The sequence below is a fragment of the Balaenoptera musculus genome, chromosome 20 (assembly GCF_009873245.2).
Source record: "Balaenoptera musculus isolate JJ_BM4_2016_0621 chromosome 20, mBalMus1.pri.v3, whole genome shotgun sequence".
Taxonomy (NCBI): domain Eukaryota; kingdom Metazoa; phylum Chordata; class Mammalia; order Artiodactyla; family Balaenopteridae; genus Balaenoptera; species Balaenoptera musculus.
Window position 1 is genome coordinate 19,292,507 of NC_045804.1, and position 19,807 is coordinate 19,312,313.

Here is a 19,807-nt window from a genome sequence, read left to right on the forward strand (position 1 = left end):
GCATGTGGAAGGGCTAATATAGACATTCAGTCTCGTAAAACTGCTGGGTTCATACCAGCCTCCTCTGCCTAAAGCTGGGTTTTAACATCTTTCACCAATCTCTTTTAAAATAGTTTTATGGGTGGAATAATTTCTGCAAGGTTTTTGGCCCCAGGAGTCAGACTCTCCCCCTTCTTAGACACCCCCTACCCAGGCTGCTTCCCTCGCTCACCAAGAATTCATGACCCACTGACAAAAGCTTTGCGTTAAGCCATCCTCCCCCATTCTGGGGCATCTTCCAAGGCCTCGCTATATTGCTTAAGGACATACTGGGTAGTTATCTGCTGACTTGATTGTTTTTCCCTTGTGATGTAAACTTAACAATGAAGTGAGCTAACACCCCAACTATCCAGAAGGGTAACCTCATAAAGATGAACAACAAAACCTGTCTGTTTTCTTCCTTTACCATTCTCACACGCACCTTCAGTTACAGATATAGTGTTACAAAGAAGAGGTTTTCATGAGTTTATTCTAGTGATGATTCAAAAGTCCGGTTATCCGTCTCCCAGTCCTAGGGGGCAGGGGGACAGTTAGGGAGGAATTGGTCAAGGCATTTTCCCCTAAAACTGGAGCACACACTTTTCCATTTAGCAAGTGGCTGTTTAGTGCAAGGAGCTATTCGCTGCAATAGTGTAAAAGGAGGAATGCAAAGTATAACCTCTCTCTGTATAAATAGAAAGGAGAATATAGTCGAAACATGTTATCTGCCCTCTAGGACCTTACAACAGGGCTAGATTGTCTTGCAGGGTCTGACCTGGTCTAAAACTCAAAACTTCCATTTATGGAAGAGATAAAAAAGTTCCAAGATAGGAAGGGAGTTTTTGTTTTGTGTCTTAAGAAATTGGAACCTGTATCCTCCTCCTGCAGAATCGCTGGAGGATTCCTTTGAAAAATAAGTGGACAGGGTTTCAGGTCCAATTTCTTTCCCTTGGAGGATTCTTAGGTGCTCCTTAGGTGTACTATTATTCTGTCCCCCCCATTTCACTACAGTGTCTGTCTGGATGCATAGAGGCGCCCCCAACGTACCCCCTGAAGCCTCTCTCTTTCCTCCGGCCTCACAATACACAGCAGCCCAGAGCAAAGCTTCCAGCAGACTACATCCTGGAGCTGTTTTTTACCACCCCTCCCCCCTGAATGTGCCAGCCCTGGGCCTCACAGAGTGGACCCCTAAATTTTATTAAACTTAAGTAATCGCACACAAATGCACTCTGCCCCCATCCGCACTCCCAGGCTGCAGAGATTTTATGCCTTATTTTCAGCACGAGCTAAACTCGGACAAGGAAGTCTGAATCCCATAGGGTTCTTCCTTGTCTCCAGTTTGGTTTTATTTTAAGCGCAAAAACCTAGCTCCACATCCCTTCGGGCGGCGGTTGAGGACCAGCCTCGTGGATATCAAAAGTGACCCCTTGCCGGGCACAAATTGAGCGAGTTTAGGCACGAAACCCACCCAGCAACTCGTGGCGTCATCACGCCCTGCGTTCCGATAGGCCCTAACCACTCCACGCGGGGTGGGGTGCTCTTTGAGTCCGCGGTAACACAGTTGGAGCCTGAGGTGACCTCTTGTGGACATATACGGAAATGCACTCGAGAGGAGCAAGAAAAAAAATCAACACACTGGAGCACTCCAAAGCAAGCCCCGCAAACTCATGAAGGCTCCTCCCCGCTCCTTCTGCGAAAATCCGCCTCCATCCTGCATCTCGGCGGTTGACTTTTTTCCCCTTTGATGACTCGGCCGTCGGCCAGCCCGGCCTGGCGTTTCCCAGAAGGCCCAGCGCCGGGAAGGGGTTTGCAGCTGCTCCGTCATCGTGCGGCCCGACGCGAGTCCACGCTCGTGGGCAGGCCCGGCTCTGTTCCTGGTCTCCGGTGCGAGGGTTCACGCGAGGCCCCGGCCTCGGTCCCCGGACTAGGCCGCGACCCCGGGCGCCATGAAGCAGGAGGGCTCGGCGCGGCGCCGCGGCGCGGACAAGGCGAAGCCGCCGCCCGGCGGAGGGGAACAAGAACCACCGCCGCCCCCGGCGCCCCAGGATGTGGAGATGAAAGAGGAGGCGGCGGCGGGTGGCGGATCAACCGGCGAGACCGATGGCAAGGCAGCGGCTGCGGCGGCTGAGCACTCCCAGCGAGAGCTGGACACCGTCACCTTGGAGGGTATGAGAGCTCGGGCCGGGGACGTGCCATGATCACGGGTGACAGCGCCGCGGTGATCCACCCTCTCCTTGGGATCCCAGCGCAGCCTCCACCACCTTGACTTGGGGGTTCCTTGGGATCACCCCCAAATGCCTGCCCCCACTACCCTGACACTCCCGACCCCAGCCGGATAACTGAACACTCTCTCTAGGCTCAGGACTCCTCCGTTCGCACACACCACCCCCACCGGGGATTGCATCTAGAAGTAGCTCTCACTGGGCCCATAGACTCTCTAAGTTCTCTCCTCTGACCTTATTACTCCATTTACATCCCACCGGACTGATTCTAGTGACCCCAGTGCACGATTGATCTCTCTAAAAACCAGTGTCTGTATTTATGTTTGAAGGGGGTCAGAATGACGCAGAATACTGGCCCCTGCATTTTAAGAATGGTTTCTGTTGTCTTAACTACCTTTAGCAAACTCCTCTAAAAGAGCCCTTTCTACCTAGTATCTTGCTTCCTTGTTGCTGTAATTGAGGTGCCCAAACGATCCCATTGCTTTTTCTTTCCCTGCAAGCCCTTACTCCTACTCTGTTTCTAAAGAGTTTAAACACATTACACACTTCAACTTTTTAGGTGTCGGATGTTTGAGTTCCTAATGTTCACCTTCCACGTAAACTATATACCAATCCCCCCATTTCTTTTCTCCTAGGTGCCTGTTCCCTGTTTCCTATCATCCTCTTGTTCCTCCAAGTTCATATTTCACTTTTCCTACTTAGAGCGTCCTGTCCACATTTGGAGTGGGTAGAGTGAGAGCTTCCCATTGTGACCCTGGTGCTCTTTTCTGGTTCTGCATCAAGTAGGACCAAACTATTTATTGGGTTTTCTCTCTACTTAACTGCACGAGAAACTAGCTCGAAAACATTGAAATAAGCAAAGTTAGGCTCCTGGGTGGTGTTTTGAGGATGTGATAGTGTGGACTGCATCAGCTTCTACTCTGAAGTTGGATAGCAGGCTCAGTATCTAATAAAGATCCTTTTACATAAAATAACGATAGTCAACCAGTGGCAAAGGTGCCATTCAGCATTACCTACTGGGTATATACATATGTTTCTTATAAACATTTTAATATGGGAGGTCTAAAGTAGCAGGGGGGGGAAGAAAAACAACAACTGTGGTTAACATTATTTCCTATGAATTTTTGAGCTGTTCTCCCATAATTGAGATCAAGTTTATATATACAGTTAGGAACAAGGCATAATTAAATACAGATTATTTTGTGTGCTTTCATGTAACATATCCATAAACAAAGCATTCAATGTGTTCCAGAAATGTTTATTGAATAACTGATATGATGGCTAAGAATATACGCTCTGGAATTAGTTTCCTCATCTCTGTAAATGAAAGTAATAGTACCTACTTAATTGGGTTGTTGTGAAGATTAAAATGTTTACAACTGTGCCTAATACGTGATGAAAACATAGTAAAACCCTCCATAAATATTAGCTGTTATTACTATTATATCATTAACGTGACCCCGGCACCCTATGCTAAAAATACAAAGGTAACTAAAACTACCAATTGATTACATTCCCTTATTTCTGGATATTTAAGTTGTTTCTATTTTTCCCTGTTACAAATAGCTTTGCAACCATCATCTCTGTGCCCAAGTTTTTGATCTACCTCTATAATTATTTCTTCAGTAGAGATCCCTGAATTGAAAGGGTTTGTTTTTAAGGTTTTTGGTAGTTATTGTCCAGAAAAACTGTACTGATATACATTATACGAGCAGAAATGTCTTGCTCACCCCTGTACTCTATATGTTATCATTTTTCAAATACCACTAGAATGGTAATTGAAAAATGTTTTCGCTTAGGATTATTTGAATACTAGTGAAATATACTTTTCACATCTGTTATTTGTCGTTCCTCTTTTTGTATTGTCCATTCATGTTCATTTTTATCTATTTTAATCCTTAATACAAGCTCCTTGTAGAAAAAGAATATGAATCTCTGGTCACATGTGTTGCAGATATTTTTCTTTTGTTTACAGTTCTCAGAAGAATTTTAGAAGTCTTTTCCTATTTGAAGATATGCTAAATCTCCACGTGTTTTTGTTTTTCATTGTTTTAATCACCATGTGTTTTTGTTTTTCATTGTTTTTTTCTTTTTTCTGTCACCCTCTACTCCTTCCCTCACCCCAGCTTTATTTTTCTTTGTCTCTTGGTTAGGTCTTAAAATCAATGTATGGCATCCATAACTATTGCTCTTAGGGCAAAAGCGGTGATTGGCCACATCCTGCCATTTGTAAGAGGCTCCCTAGGACTGCTTGGCTGGAGTGGCGGGGGGTGGGGGGAGTAGGAGTTGGAATTAACATTTTTCTCCCCTTGTCCTCCACAGACATCAAGGAGCACGTGAAACAGCTGGAGAAGGCAGTCTCGGGCAAGGAGCCTCGGTTCGTGCTGCGGGCCCTGCGGATGCTGCCTTCCACGTCACGCCGCCTCAACCACTACGTTCTGTACAAGGCTGTGCATGGCTTTTTCACCTCCAACAATGCCACTCGAGACTTCTTGCTACCCTTCCTGGAAGAGGTAAGTGAGTCAGGCCAGCGTGAAGGGTGCAGGCTTGGCTTGACACACACATTCCACCCTGTGTAACTGTTTCCTATCCTGGAGACCTGTCTTGTTACCTGCCATAGCAGAGTCATCAAGCAAGACAGCCCCTCTTAATACTCATTTGCCCTCTAACAAGGCGACCGTCCTTCTGCCCTGTGGAGTCGTTCTTCTGAGTCAGGAAGAGGAGCCAGGAGTCAGGACCCTTCCAGCCACACTCATTGCCCACCACCCCCAACACGGGGCCTAGGAGAAGGTTCCACCGCATTTTTGCCTCCGAAGCTTCACCATGAAGGATGTATAGAACAGTGGTTAAGGGACTTCCTTGGCAGTCCAGTGGTTAAGATTCCTCGCTTCCATCCCTGGTTGGGGAACTAAGATCCCACAGATCCCACATGCCGCGTGGTGCGGCAAAAAAAAAAAAAAAAGTGACAAAAAAAGGAACAAAAGAACAGTGGTTAAGAGCACAGGTTTTGGAGGGGGTGTTGAATTTGAATCCAAACTCTACCATTTGGTATCTGTGGGACTTGGGCAAATGACCTAACCTCCTTGTGCCTCATTTTCTTCATTTGGTAAATGTGATGAACAGATTTGGGGGGGCGAGGAGGAGGTGGAAAGCTCTTAGCACAGTGGGTGGCACAGAGTGCACGTTGATGAAGTTAGTTGGCTGGTGGTAGTGGTCTCTATGCCAGGAGAGACCTCTCCTTTTCCTTTCTGGCTGTAAAACTCCCCTCATCATCCGGGATACAGTTCGGGTCCTGCCCCTGCTCAAACCTCACTGGCCCTTCAGCCACCTTCATCTCCCTAAAATTCTGTATGCTTACAGTCTGTCTCATAGATGTAAAAACTCAGAAAATCCTTGAGGTATACAGTGAAAGCTTTACTGTCTGGAAAGAAGGAAAAGCACCCTCTCCCAACCCCACCTGGAATGTTTTTTAACCTTTACATCTCTAAAGTAACCCACCATGATCGTCTGTTGATCTGTTACACATTATTCCAGTTTTGGTGACTAGATCTGAAGATAAGTAGTATGTATATGTCAATTTCCCCCAAAATTCCTTTGTTCCCACCAAAAAAAAAAATGCTTTTTTGTTTTTTTTAATTTTGGCCACGCCACACGACTTGCAGGACTCAGTTCCCCAACCAGGGACTGAACCCAGGCCACGGCAGTGAAAGCCCAGAATCCCAACCACTAGACCACCAGGGAACTCCCTGTCTCATTATCCTTGATCTCATCTCTAGAATTATATCCCTTTATTAACCCTGCCTGATAGAATTCACAGTGGTTCCAGGTATGGTGGTTTAATCTCTACTTAGATTGTAGGCTCTCTGAGGGGTCCTTACATCATCCTTTCCGTCCACATTATATTCTGTGAGGATGTTATACTCCTGTAACCCTTTTCTGTATTTATTGTATTGCCAGCCTCCTTGACTCCCTTCAGAAAGAGACTGTGTCATCTTTATTTCTGTATCCCCAGCACCTAGAAAAATCTTGGCATGTAGTAGGCACTTATTAAATATTTGTTGAAATACATAGTGAGTGCTTAATAAATTCTTGGTTGATTGATCTGACTGAGCTCTTCCACGGTAACTCATGTCCTCTCCAGCCCATGGACACAGAAGCCGATTTGCAGTTCCGTCCCCGAACAGGAAAAGCTGCGTCGGCTCCCCTCCTGCCCGAAGTGGAAGCCTACCTCCAGCTCCTCGTGGTCATCTTCCTGATGAACAGCAAGCGCTACAAAGAGGTAGCCAGGGCCGGTGCAAGTGACTGACGTGCCCCAGGCGGGGTGCGGGCTTAGCGGGGGAGAGTGCCTCTAGTGAAGAAATAGACAATCACTGGGTTATTAACTGTCCCCCAGACTCTTTCCCCCGTGTGGGAATGTGCCCAGCCCCACATCCGGGGAAGACCCCTCAACTCCTGCTCAGGCTCTGGGAAAGGGCTGGCAGTGGTCACTCTGTACCCGTCTGTGGCGCGATCCCAGTATAGTGGATGCTTTTGAGAAGAGTAGATTTGGAGACAGAAATACCTGGGTTCAAATCCCATTTGTACCTTAGGCAAATTAATTTCTCCCAGCTGTGTGTAAAATGAGACAAACTGCCCACCTTACAAGATTATTGTTAGTATTAAATAAAGTAATATACTTTAAAAATACTTAGCACAGTGATCTGCACGTAGTAAGCATTCACAACGTTTTAATAAATAGTAGCTATTATTATGAAATTGAAAGGCTCCATTTTGGATACCACTCTTCCACCACGCCTTCCAACCGGGGCCAGCTCCTTTGTCAGGCTTAGCTGCTGTCCCAAGAGCACGCCCAAGAAATGACAGGTCTCCTCAGTCCTCTGTTTTGTTTTTTCCTTGCTCTGCCACTGGTTGGCTTTTGTTTGGTTGGTTTTTAGAAATAATTCACTCCCTTGAAACCAACTCAGTGGTTTTTGGTATATTCACAAGGTTGTGCAACCGCCCTCACTATCTAATTCCAGACCAGTTTAATCACTGCCCCCACCAAAAAACCGCCATATCTATCTGTAGTCTCTCCTTGTTCTCCCCTCACCCCAGCCCAGTAATCTATTAATATTTTGTGTCCCATGGATTTTCCTATTCTGGGCATTTTATCTAAATGGAATTATATAACATGTGCCTTTTGTGTCTGGCTTTTTTCTGTAGCATGAAGTTTTCTAAGTTTATCCATGTTGTGGCATATATCTGTACTCTGTTCCTTTTTATGGATGAGTAAAATTCCATCATATGGATATACCACATTTTGTTTATCCATTCGTTGGGTGATAGGCACTTGGGTTGTTTCCACGTTTTGGTTATTGGGAATAATGCTGATATGAATGTTCGTGTGCAAGTTTTTATGTGAACGTATGTTTCCAGTTCTCTTGGACGTATGCCTAGGAGGGGAATTGCTGGCTCCGTATTTAACTTTTTGAAGCACTGACGCTTGATTCTCTTTTGGCTGCCTCCCCAGGCACAGAAGATCTCTGATGACCTAATGCAGAAGATCAGCACTCAGAACCGCCGGGCCCTGGACCTTGTGGCTGCAAAGTGTTACTATTACCATGCTCGGGTCTATGAGTTCCTGGACAAGCTGGATGTGGTGCGCAGGTACTGTGGCCAGGGGTCTGGCTCGTGGCCCGTGGGGTCAGAGACATGGTCAGGCACTACCACAGAGCTGTGGCCTGGCAGGGGGCCATGGGCTGGGAGATGTAACGTGCCCAGCAGGAAGTGGGGGTAATGGTTAACACGCCCTGAGCTGTGCGAGGGCTTGAGAGCGAGGCTGAGACTAGATGACGAAACGGAGACCACCACTGGCCTGTTAAGTCCTGTCTCCCAGGCTCTTCCCTTCACCACACGTCAGGGGAGGACTCATTAGTGGGTCAGAGGTACAAGCAAGTTCAGGCTGGAGAACCTTTCACTCCTCTACTTGAAACCTGCAGTGGCTCCCCCTTTCCCTCAGGGAAAAGCCAGAGCCCTCATGATGTAAGCTTATAAGGCCCCATGGGGTCTGGCCCCCGTTACTGCCTCCTTGACTTTATTTCCACTGCTCCCCCGACGCTGGCCGCCTCGCTCTGTCGCAGGCACGCCAGCGCACTCTTCCCTCAGCTGAGAATGCTCTCCTCCCTGCCTCCTTCAAGCCTCTGCGTAACTGTTACCTTCTCAGTGAGCCCTGTGCTGACTGGGCTATTTAAAGCCGCAGCCCCATCCTCCTCTCCTTCGGCGGTTCCCGTTGCACTTAACCTGATTTCGACATCACCCCACCACCTTTCGTGGAGCTGCATGGTACGCTTATTCATCATGATGGTTGTCTGTCTCCCCCACTAGAATGCAGGTTCCCTGAGCAGAGTTCTGGCCTTCTGTGCACCTGGACTAGTGCTTCATTTGTTGAGTATTCGGTGAATAACCAGAAAAGCAGTTTGCATCGCTTTTTTAGGAATTGAGAGAGAATGGAGAGGTCAGAGGCAGCTTGAAGAGTTGTTATGTGAAGGCTTTGACCTCCCGTTTCTTTCCTTCTTGAAGCTTCTTGCACGCTCGGCTCCGGACCGCCACCCTGCGGCACGACGCGGACGGGCAGGCCACACTGCTGAACCTCCTGCTGCGGAACTACCTACACTACAGCTTGTACGACCAGGCCGAGAAGCTGGTGTCCAAATCTGTGTTCCCCGAGCAGGCCAACAACAATGAGTGGGCAAGGTACCTCTACTATACAGGTGAGCAGGGCCCGCCCCCCCAGCCGGAAGGTGTCTCGGGGTCCCTCGGTGCAAATTTGCTAAGAAAGTGGTGCCCTTGGTGCATAAGAGTGCCCATTCGGCACTCTGGTTTGCGGGGGTCCGGGGTTTGGATCACACCATCCTCTTGACCAGCTCTCTTCTTCTCCACACCCAGGGCGCATCAAAGCCATCCAGCTGGAGTACTCAGAGGCCCGGAGGACAATGACCAACGCCCTCCGCAAGGCCCCCCAGCACACAGCTGTCGGCTTCAAACAGACGGTGAGCAGCAGTTCTCACCCCTTTGACCCCCTTACTCGTCTGATACCATGTTAGTGCCATTTCCCTATCTCAGGAGCCCAGAAGGTCCTTAATCTTCTTACCCTAAAGGTGGCATCACATGTCTATTTGCACGTGACATTGTTCAGGGCACATTAGGCAGACACCGCCTGCACCTCTGGCAGTTTATGTTCCCAGTATTCTCCCTGGTACGTAGGTTTAGAATATTCCTGATTCCCCAGAACCCCCTATAGTCATTCCAGGTGAGGGCCTGGATTGTGTTGATAAACCCCAGGCTCTTACCTAGTCCCTCACATGCCCCTTCGGGAGCAGTGTTGTCTGTGGCCAGGGAACCCAGAGCTCTCCCTAAGGCTGGCTGACTCAGGTGGAGGTAGACCTTGGCCGTGGCAAAGCTGTCAGTCACCAGGTAGTTTTTTGAGTGCTGACCTTGACATTGGGCACTGTGAGGGGTAGAAAAGAAGGATAAGAAATGGTATTTGCCCTCGAAGAGATAGATAAAGAACATTGACTCAGAAAGGCTTGAGGGCCTGTGTAAAGGCACAGAGCCTGGTAGCCAGAATTAGGACCCAGCTTTCCCAGCTACAAACCTCTGCTCTCACATTAACACATCCACCTCCTAGTGCCCTTGAAGGAGAGCAGGATGAGCACGTACAGTGATTAGCTCAGTGTGGTAGGAGCTTTGCTTTGTTTCAGTTCAGAAGTTCAGAGAACGGCAGATTCAGTTGTGGTCAAACAATTAAAGTAGTCTTAAATAGTTAAATTTGATCTGGGTTTTGAAAGATGGGTAGAGTTTTCATAGAAAGGAATGGCTTTTCAGACATATGGGGTGCATTGCACAACGTGAGATTGCTTTTACAACGTAGGACGCACACTAAGCCTTCTTCGAAAATTCACTAAAAATACAGGTACTTAACATACAGGCTGTGTTGTGCACCAGGGAGAGGTCTCGTGGGGTAAAGCAGTGTTTTCAAACCAGATTTTGCTATGGATGGATAAGGTTTCACAGTTTTCTGTGGTGGAGCCAGGTCGCCGGAAGAAGGAGCAGGGGGGGCTGGAGTGAGGTCTTTGGCCTGTGGACTGTTGGCCAGGGAGCCAGGAAAGAGGTGGGAGGGTTGCCTGAGAGGGGAAGGGGCAGAGTTGGGGGAACTTTCCACCCAGAGAGACTTAAGCAAATAGGCAATGGGCCAAGGCCTTGAACAAGGTAGGAGGAATGGGATAGAGAGCCCACATGGAGAAGCCAGCTTTAAGTAAAAACAGGGAGAGTGAGAATGGGTAAAGAGAGACATCGAATTTAACATGGAGTCCAAAACAGAGCACGTTGAAAGTGTATCCATCCGTAGAAAATCCACATTCTCGCCTTGGGTGATCTCATTTGCCTTCATGGCTCATCTGTGACCTCCATGATGCTTCACCAAAGTCCATTGTGAACTGTCTTAGCTTGCTCGGGTTGCTATTACGAGACTGGGTGGCTTAAACAATAGGAATTTATTTCATCACAATTTTGGAGGCAAGAAGTCCAAGATCAGGATGTCAGCGTGGCCGGGTTCTTTCGAGGGCTTCTCTTTTGCTTATAGTTGGCCATCTTCTGACGTCTTCAAATGGTCTCCCCTCTGTGCACGTCTGTATCCTAATCCTTCTTATAAGAACCCCAGTCATAGTGAATTAGGGCCCACTCATATGACCTCATTTTACCTTAATTACCTCTTTAATAGCTCTATCTCCAAATCCAGTCACATTCTGAGGTACTAGGGGGTTAGGGCTTCAGCATATGAATTTGGGGGTTCACAGTTCAGCCCATGATACAAGTTCTGACCCCTTTCATGAAGCCAGACGTGCAAATCCGACTTCCCACCACACATCTCTGTATAGATACTGCCCGGCTCCTCACACTCAGCTTGTCCAGACAGACCCTTCTGGGCACCCTTGCCAGTCCTTCCTCCTGCTCTCCTGATCCAGATGGGCGCCTCCGGGTCATCTTGGACTCCTCCTCCCCCCCTTCGCCATCACTGAGTCGTCTGTTGATTTGCCTCCATGGCTTTGGTATTCGTCTCCTCTCTGATGTTACCAGTGCCCTTGTTCAAGCCACTGACCCTGCTGGTCGCCATCCTCCCCTCCACCAGCCCAGCTTCCGCACAGCCGCCTAACTGAGCGGGGAGCTCCAGGCCCGTCTGCCTGGCCCGGGAAGCTCGCATTTCTCCCCATTGCCTGCCCGGGAGAGTATTGTAAGTCTTGTGAAGTAGGCGAGCCAGGTATTATTGTTGTTGTTATGCCCATTTTAGGGAGGTGGAAACCAAAGACTCAGTTGCTCGGCGTTTCCTAGCTAGCAAGTACAGGCTAGCTAGTTCTGTCTCCAAACTCAGAACTCAGCCTGGCATTCAAAACCGCATGTCCCCAGACGGGCCCCGATCACCTCTCCAGGTGGCCCCACACACACCCCCTCCAGTATGCCGGCCTCTTCTCCAGCCTGTTCCCTTGGCTGAAACGTCCTCCCTCCTTTTCTGCTTCATCAGAATCCTTAAGGCATATGTTAACTTCTGCCATCGGCACGGCTTTCCCCTCACTCATGGGGTACGCCGAGGGCCGAGGGACAGGGCAGCCTCGTGGGTGTGTGTGGAGGAGCGAAGGGTCCTTGCCCAGGGGTGGGCACCATCAGCCACCACCCATTTTAACCCCTTACCTCCCTCGTGACACTTGCTGTCACATGGTTTAGCTGTCTGTGCTCCTGTCCCTCCTGCTTGGTGGGAGGCTCCTTAACTGCTGGGCATGTCCCCTCCACCGTAGTCGTCCTTGCACGGTGCTGAATCCACGGGAGGCGCCGTTCAGAAGTAGCACACAGTGGTATTTGGAGGAGGTCTTGTGGAGGAGGAGGGGCCTGATTTTCCAGCCTACCGGCTCACTCAGTGAGGTTCTGCAGGCCCTTTCCTGAGCTTCTGCCTCTACCCAGATAACCAATTTTACACATAGTTCACCTCCCTACCAGCATCTTTGGCTGACTCGCATTCCATTGCCTAGGCCTCTTGGCCCTGCTTCCTCACCATTTCTGAGCCATAGAACCTACCCATCTGCCTGTACTTTAGAGCTTTGCCATTTCACCCTGAAGGGCGCTGTGCACCGATCGGCCAGATGAAATGAAGCTGAGGGCCTGGTGTGGTCAAAGGGTCAGAAGCTCACAAGGCCTGTCTCCCAAGGCAGAGCTTCAATTCCACGCCCAGCACAGCTTGAGGATTTTTTTCCTCTCTCTGTGGGCCTGGTCCCAGTGCCACCTTCCCTCTTTCCCCGTGTGTCTGACTGCATCGAAGCCCCATTTCGTTCTCTTCTCCCACCCGGTGGGGCTCCCTGCCCACTGTGTTCCTGTGTCACACTCTGCCAGGTGCACAAGCTTCTGATTGTGGTGGAGCTGTTGCTGGGGGAGATCCCGGACCGGCTGCAGTTCCGTCAACCATCCCTCAAGCGCTCGCTCATGCCTTACTTCCTTCTGACCCAGGGTAAGGGCTGGTCCCCTCCCAGAGCTTGCCGGACCCCTGGCACTGTGGCCCCTTTTTTGTGTGCACCCTGTGCAGCATTTGATCCACTCCTCTCCCCACTGCAGCTGTCAGGACGGGAAACCTGGCCAAGTTCAACCAGGTCCTGGATCAGTTTGGGGAGAAGTTTCAAGCAGATGGGACCTACACCCTCATCATCCGACTACGACACAACGTCATCAAGACAGGTGTGGAGCAGGGTCTGAGGGGCCCCTGGCAGAGCAGGACCCGGACTAGGCTTCTCCAGGGGCAGGGGCAACCCTGTGCGCGCCTGGGCGGGTGAAGGGTCTGTGCCCGCCGCAGCCTCCCCACCGCTCCTTCCTCGCCCAGGGGTGCGCATGATCAGCCTCTCCTATTCCCGAATCTCCCTGGCGGACATCGCCCAGAAGCTGCAGCTTGATAGCCCGGAGGATGCAGAGTTCATTGTTGCCAAGGTGGGCCTGGCTCAGGGACCGCGGTTGTCACCTTCCTGCCTTATTTCAGGGATGGGGGTGGGAGGAGGCTGACCAAGGAGGGGAATGGCTAAAGCAGTGGCATAGTCTTTTCAGGGAGTGCCCGTCTTGCGGTGAAGCCAGGAAGTTGCCACAGAGAGAGAGAGAGTGTGTGTACGCAGTGAGTGTGTGAGAGATCAAGGAGGACAAAGAGATGGGACAAGATGTTCTAGGACTTAGAAGATGGACCTTCTGGTGACTCTTCCTCCCTTTGGGGCCTGCAGGCCATCCGGGATGGCGTCATTGAGGCCAGCATCAACCACGAGAAGGGCTACGTCCAGTCCAAGGAGATGATTGACATCTATTCCACCCGTGAGCCCCAGCTAGCCTTCCACCAGCGCATCTCCTTCTGCCTGGATATTCACAACATGTCCGTCAAGGTGCGGAGCCCTGGGCCGCAGAGGCGATGCTTGGCAGCAGCATGCCCCGCTCCACACCCACGGGTTCCTCAGGGACGACTGGCTTGGGTTGGGGCGCAGTTCCCAGACGATCTCTGTGAAATCACTGTGGGTCCAGAAGGGGCAAAGGACTTTGCTTGTGGGACCACAACACCTTCCCTTTGCTCTTCAGGGGTCTGGTTGCCAGGGAGGATCAGACAGGGATTCAGAGTGCAGTGTTCTGGATTTGGTTCCAAGTTTGAGTCATTTACCTTCTCTGAGCCTGTTTCTCCTTCTGTGAAGCTGATAACGAGGTATTACCTGCCCTGCCTGGCAGGCTTGACGGGATTAAATGAAATCACGTCTTGGGGCACTTAGCAAAGTCTGAATTGTGTAAAAGGTAGGGCTGCCATCTCGTTCCACAAAAGGCTCTTAAGCTCTTACCCTGTGTCAGGCGCTGGGTTAGGTGCTGGTACTGTTGGGCTGCCGATTTTTTTCCTGCTCTCTTCCCCCAGGAAACCAGGGATATAGCTTCACTTAAAACCAGGCAAATGCTGTGCTCTGCTAGACAGGAAAGGCCCTTCGTGATCTGGCCCCCTGCGTCACTGGCCTCCCTCCCCAGGACCGCTCCGCCGACCCCTCCCCTCCACCCCAGTTGGCCCCACTGAACTCAGGCCAGCCTTGTCACAGCCTGAACCCTCTACCTGGAACGCCCTTCCTCCACTCCCACAGCCCGTCCGTTCTTCCTCCTCTTCCTTCTCAGTGCCAGTCCCTCTCCCAGCCCGATCAGGAGGGTTAATCATTTATACCTCCGGATTCTTCTAATTCTCCGTCTTTAGCACTTATCCCGCGGCGTCGTAGTAATGAACTAGTCTCCACGCCTGGCTCCCCCACTGCACTGAACTAGGGAGTGATCACCGGTCGCGCGCACATCCTGGCGCCTGGCACGCGGGAGCACGATGAGTGTGTGTTACGTTGATGCCTCCTCTTCACCTTGTTCCTCTCTCCGTTGTGCTTCAGGCCATGAGGTTTCCTCCCAAATCGTACAACAAGGACTTGGAGTCTGCAGAGGTAAGCTGCCTTCTGCTTTGGGTAAGACTGAAAGATCACACTTCCCTACAGAAAGGGGAGAGGGGAGGTTTCTGGAAGGGCTGGGGCACCTCTGAAGCCTGGGCGATCTCTGGCCCTGGGTGGGTCGGGCTGGGTGTAGACGAGTGAGAGAGCCCGACCTGTCCTCAGCGGCGCGGCCCCGCCCCTCTTTCCGCAGGAGCGGCGCGAGCGGGAGCAGCAGGACTTGGAGTTTGCCAAGGAGATGGCAGAGGACGATGACGACAGCTTTCCTTGAGCTGGGGGGCTGGGGAGGGGTGGGACGAGTGGGGCTGGCTCTTTATCTTCCCCCCTTGGGGCCCCCGCCCAGGGAACCGGCCCCTTTTCGCACACGCTGCGCACAGACTGCGCATGTGCAGGGGGGAGGGCTGCAGGGAGCCAGGCACCCGCGCCTCATCCCAGGGCCCCTCCCCAGCCGGTGACTTAGCACACGTGGGCAGGAGGGCGAGCAGGCAGCCTCCCCAGGGCAGGGTCCTGGCTAGCGGTGTGGGCAGCAAGATGGGAGGGACTAGCCCTGTGCTCTCCTCCAGGGCGTAGGGCACTGAATTGGGACATGTGTTAGGTTGTATGTTTTTTGAAGCTTCAGTTGTGATTTTTAAACAATAAAAAGTTCTCCGGGACTCTTTGTGGATCAGTTAATTACTCTTATTTCACTCTCACATGTGCAATGTTAACAGGCCCAGATTTTTTTCTGGCCTGGGAGTGCTGGCCCCAGGCATGACCCGAGGACCCGAAGCAGCTGTAGAGGAGGAGGAGGCCGAGGGCTGGGTGGAGAAGAGGGCCTGGGTTTACTCTTTCACATCCAACTGGCTCTCAAATAACTGGCAGCTCTCCAAACTTCTCAGGCCCCTTTCCCATATCTGCCAAATAAATGATAAGACTCGGTGACCTCCTGGCTCTAAAACTGGGAATCTAAGCTTCCAGTGGATGAAACACAAGGTGCGAGTCTGACCCTCAGGTGAGGTTCGCAGAGGAGAGAAGGGTCTCCAGCAAGGCTGCGGCGGGCTGAGAGCAGGGTTCTGCCCAGTGGCCCTTATGGAGTGGGGGATAGGCTCCTCCCTGAGAGCAGGGCGGGGGTCGGGCGAGAGGGGGCTCCCCGTGGACCCCCAGCCCACCTCCTCCAGCTGCATGTGGTGGGAAAATGCACCTGCCAGGGTCTCTCTAAGTCTCCCAGCCGCTGCCAGCGGTGCTCCCCACATTGGGTCCTTCGCATCATTGACGTTCTCTGGTTGGCACCTGGGGCGTTGCCGTACATGTGCCCTTCGTTCCTGCTGAGCCAGCTCTGCTATCAGAACGATGCCTCGTGGGTTTCTGCCTCTCCTCAACTGCATTCCCTCTCCTGTGCAGCTCTCGCTCTGCACCTTGCTGATTGCTACACATCTTCCAGGCATCCTGCCTCACAGTGACTCAACTCCCTGGCTTCTGAACCACTCACTTGATAATCAGATTCTCTTAGGAGGTTGTCACTGTGAAAGCCTGATCCTCCCAACTAGATTGTAACTTCTTAAAGAGCATGAGGCACTTCTGTCCCCCCAGGGCCTTGCTCAGTACCTGGCACACTGAGCTGGATAATGTCTTGTTTGTTAGGAAATGTACACCATGTGATCATCACCAGCTGCAGGTTTTCATACCCTGATAGCCCTAACTTCCATCAAAGGCATGTTTTAGACAGGCCTTGCTTTGGTTCCTGATCCCACCCCAGTCTCGGTCACAGTGATTTGGTATTGCCCACTTCCTTTAAGTTTCTGCCACCTCCCCAGGTAGTGAAACTTTTTTTTTTTGGCTGCATTGGGTCTTTGTTGCGGCACAGGCTTTCTCTAGTAGCGGTGAGCGGCGGCTACTCTTCGTTGTGGTGCACGGGCTTCTCACTGCGGTGGCTTCTCTTGTTGCGGAGCACGGGCTCTAGGTGCGCGGGCTTCAGTAGCTGTGGCACAGGCGCTCAGTAGTTGTGGCTCGTGGGCTCTAGAGCGCAGGCTCAGTAGTTATGGCGCACGGGCTTAGTTGCTCCGCGGCATGTGGGATCTTCCCGGACCAGGGCTCGAACCCGTGTCCCCTGCATTGGCAGGTGGATTCTAAACCATTGCACCACCAGGGAAGTACCTAGTGAAACTTTTTAAAGTTTGCTTTGTGAAACGGCACTTTTTTTCCCAAACTCCCCCCTTGATCTTTGTGGAAGATGTTATTATTCCAGCATCCAAACTTTCCATTATTTTTTTTTTAAAGGATTCAATCTTTTCCCCATTTTACAGGCCAATTCAAAAATCTAATAGGAGATCTTTAATTCCCTTCCAGGAAGGATGAGGACTAACGGTGAGCACCCGTCCGTGCCCTTCCAGGGTGTGAGGACAGGCTTAGGTGGGACGTGAACACTGGCCTACGTGCTACCAAGTTCAGGCCGCGTTCTATAGGCTGTGCAGCCTTCTCCCAGCCTCAAGTCTGTGGCTCTGTTATTTAGTTGGTTAGTTTGTTGGTTGGTTTTTGTCCCTACATGGCTGTCCTTCTGACCCATGACCACTTTACCTGACCTCTAAAATGACCTTCTTTTTGAGTGTGTGATAATTAGTTGTAATTATTATTATTCCCAATGACAAATCTTAAAGTCAGCACCCAGCCCAAAGTGCCCCATACCCTTTCCTGGTTGGTAATGGATTGGAGAGTCTATCATCCTGTTACACAGAGTTGGGGTCATTTGTCATGATTTCCTGGTTCTCACCCACCTTGAGTCTATAGACCATTCTTCTGTCTGCTCACGGTCTGGAAGTTTCTTGTAATTCATCGCCACTGGCTTAGCTTTCTTTTCCTGGAGAAGTTCAGTGTTATTTTTATGCTTGGAGAGTTCACTGTGTTCTCTACCTTCCAGTTTTGTTTTTTAATTAGAAAACTACAGAGAAGTACAAAGAATAACATAAGAAATACCCATGTACTTTCCACCCAATTTTAATAAATATCAACCTTTTGTTATCGTGTCAAGTTTTTTCATGCAAGATAAAACGTGACAGATAAGTTAAAAGCCCATCTTCCTTTCCCAGGCCTCCTCCCTCCTTCTCTAAAGGCAGCCGCTCTGATGAATTCAGTGAGTATCCTTCCAGTTTATGTTTTTATACTTTTTTTTTTTTTTTAAAGATTTATTTATTTTATTGATTGATTACTATGTTGGGTCTTCGTTTCTGTGCGAGGGCTTTCTCTACTTGCGGCAAGCGGGGGCCACTCTTCATCGCGGTGCGCGGGCCTCTCACTATCGCGGCCTCTCTTGTTGCGGAGCACAGGCTCCAGACGCACAGGCTCAGCAGTTGTGGCTCACGGGCCCACCCGCTCCGCGGCATGTGGGATCCTCCCAGACCAGGGCTCGAACCCGCGTCCCCTGCCCTAGCAGGCAGATTCTCAACCACTGCGCCACCAGGGAAGCCCTGTTTTTATACTTTTACTACAAAATATAGTATTGTCCTGAGTTTTTAAATCTTTGTAAATGATGTGTCACATGAAAGTAAGTTCCTTTCACTCAGTATGGGTTTTGAGATCTAATCATGTTTAAACCCGTGCCCAGCACTGTTCTAGGGACTAAGAATACAACTGAATAAAACAAACTGCTTTCCTCATGGATTTTCTATTGCGGAAGGGTGGAGAGGCACCTGTGGTATGAATGGGCCACAATTTATTTGTTTATTAATTTATTGGTGGCCATTGGTTTACTGTTACAAACAACATTGCAAAGGACATTTCTGTATGTCCCCTTGTACATATGTCCTGTGTACTAGTTTGCGAACTTTTCTTAAAGGGCCAGATGGTATGTTTTTTAGGCTTGCGAGCCATATGCTCTTGTCACAGCTACTCACTTCTGCCCTTCTTGAAAGGGGCCTTACATAAACAATATGTAAATAAATTATTTATGAACACTGGCTTTTCATGATTTTTACCTGTGATAAAATATTCTTTTGGGACTTCCCTGGCAGTCCAGTGGTTAAGACTCCGTGCTTCCACTGCAGGGGGCGAGGTCCCTGGTCAGGGAACTGAGATCTCGCATGCTGCGCAATGCAGCCAAAGAAAAAAAATCTTCTGATTTTTTTCCAACCCCTTAAAACATGTAAAACCGATTCTTAACTCAGGGTTTACATATCTTGGCCCACAGGCCAAGCCTGCAACAAAGGCATTACCCCGGAGCCTTTAAAAGGACACTCCAAGCCCAGTTCCAGATGAAAACAGGAAGTGTGAGTGGAAGCCACTCACCCCCTCTGGCCATTGAGAAATAAGTGGGAAAGCCTTTAGGAAGCTGGAAGGATGAATAACAGCTAGGGTGGTCTCTGGAGCCGGGGCCTTTGCCAGATCATTTCAGCCTGGCTCAGCCCGCATGTGTCAGGACTGGTAACTGGCCTTTCTCTCTGCCTGGTCTTTATTCTCTCGTGGGTGGGGATGAAGTCTGGATTGAGCCATCATCCAAGAAGTACATACAGCTCTCTGAACAGGAAGATAGTGTAATAGGAACGATGGGGGCTTGGGAAGGCTGATCACAAATCCTGCCTTGCTCTGCCCCCGACTTGTTCTGTGATCTTGGGCCTTTTGGTTCTCTGAGGCTGTCCCTTGTCTATAATGGGAATAATCCACACTTGGTTGATAGGATGAAAGACACAAGTGTAATGGAAGGTGCCCGGCATATAAGGGGTGTCCGGTAACTGCCAGCCAACATTCGGATTTTCTCTCCATGGAATGGAGGCCAGAACACCTCCCTGGTCAGGCAGTTCACTTCCTCTGGAAGTAGCCCACCCCATCCTCCAGCACCTCTGGCGGTTAGAAAGCTCTTTCCTTGAGCTGAAAGCTGGGTAGCTGGGCTTCCACTCCCTGTCCCACTTCTAGCCCTTGAGACCACGCAACAACCCTCTCCTCTTGACCAGACAAAATGGCCTGTTTTCTTCAAATCATGATCTCAAGTCCTTTCACCATTCTGGCCACCCTTGTTAGAAGTAGTATTTTCTGAGCCAAACCTCTGACACACTTGGACTGTAAGTGAAAATTAAAGTTTGGGTCTAGAGC

At 50.2% G+C, this 19,807-nt stretch overlaps 1 protein-coding gene across 1 annotated transcript; it reads left to right on the forward strand.

The window, feature by feature from the left end:
- Positions 1–1,789: 1,789 nt before the first annotated feature.
- PSMD3 (proteasome 26S subunit, non-ATPase 3) lies at positions 1,790–15,416 on the forward strand. The gene is made up of 12 exons (XM_036837214.1): positions 1,790–2,184; positions 4,563–4,753; positions 6,382–6,519; positions 7,750–7,886; positions 8,799–8,989; positions 9,165–9,268; positions 12,657–12,771; positions 12,876–12,995; positions 13,138–13,241; positions 13,523–13,678; positions 14,696–14,746; positions 14,943–15,416. Exons 1-12 carry the CDS (start codon positions 1,965–1,967, stop codon positions 15,018–15,020), a joined length of 1,605 nt encoding a protein of 534 aa, XP_036693109.1. The 5' UTR covers positions 1,790–1,964; the 3' UTR covers positions 15,021–15,416.
- Positions 15,417–19,807: the final 4,391 nt, after the last annotated feature.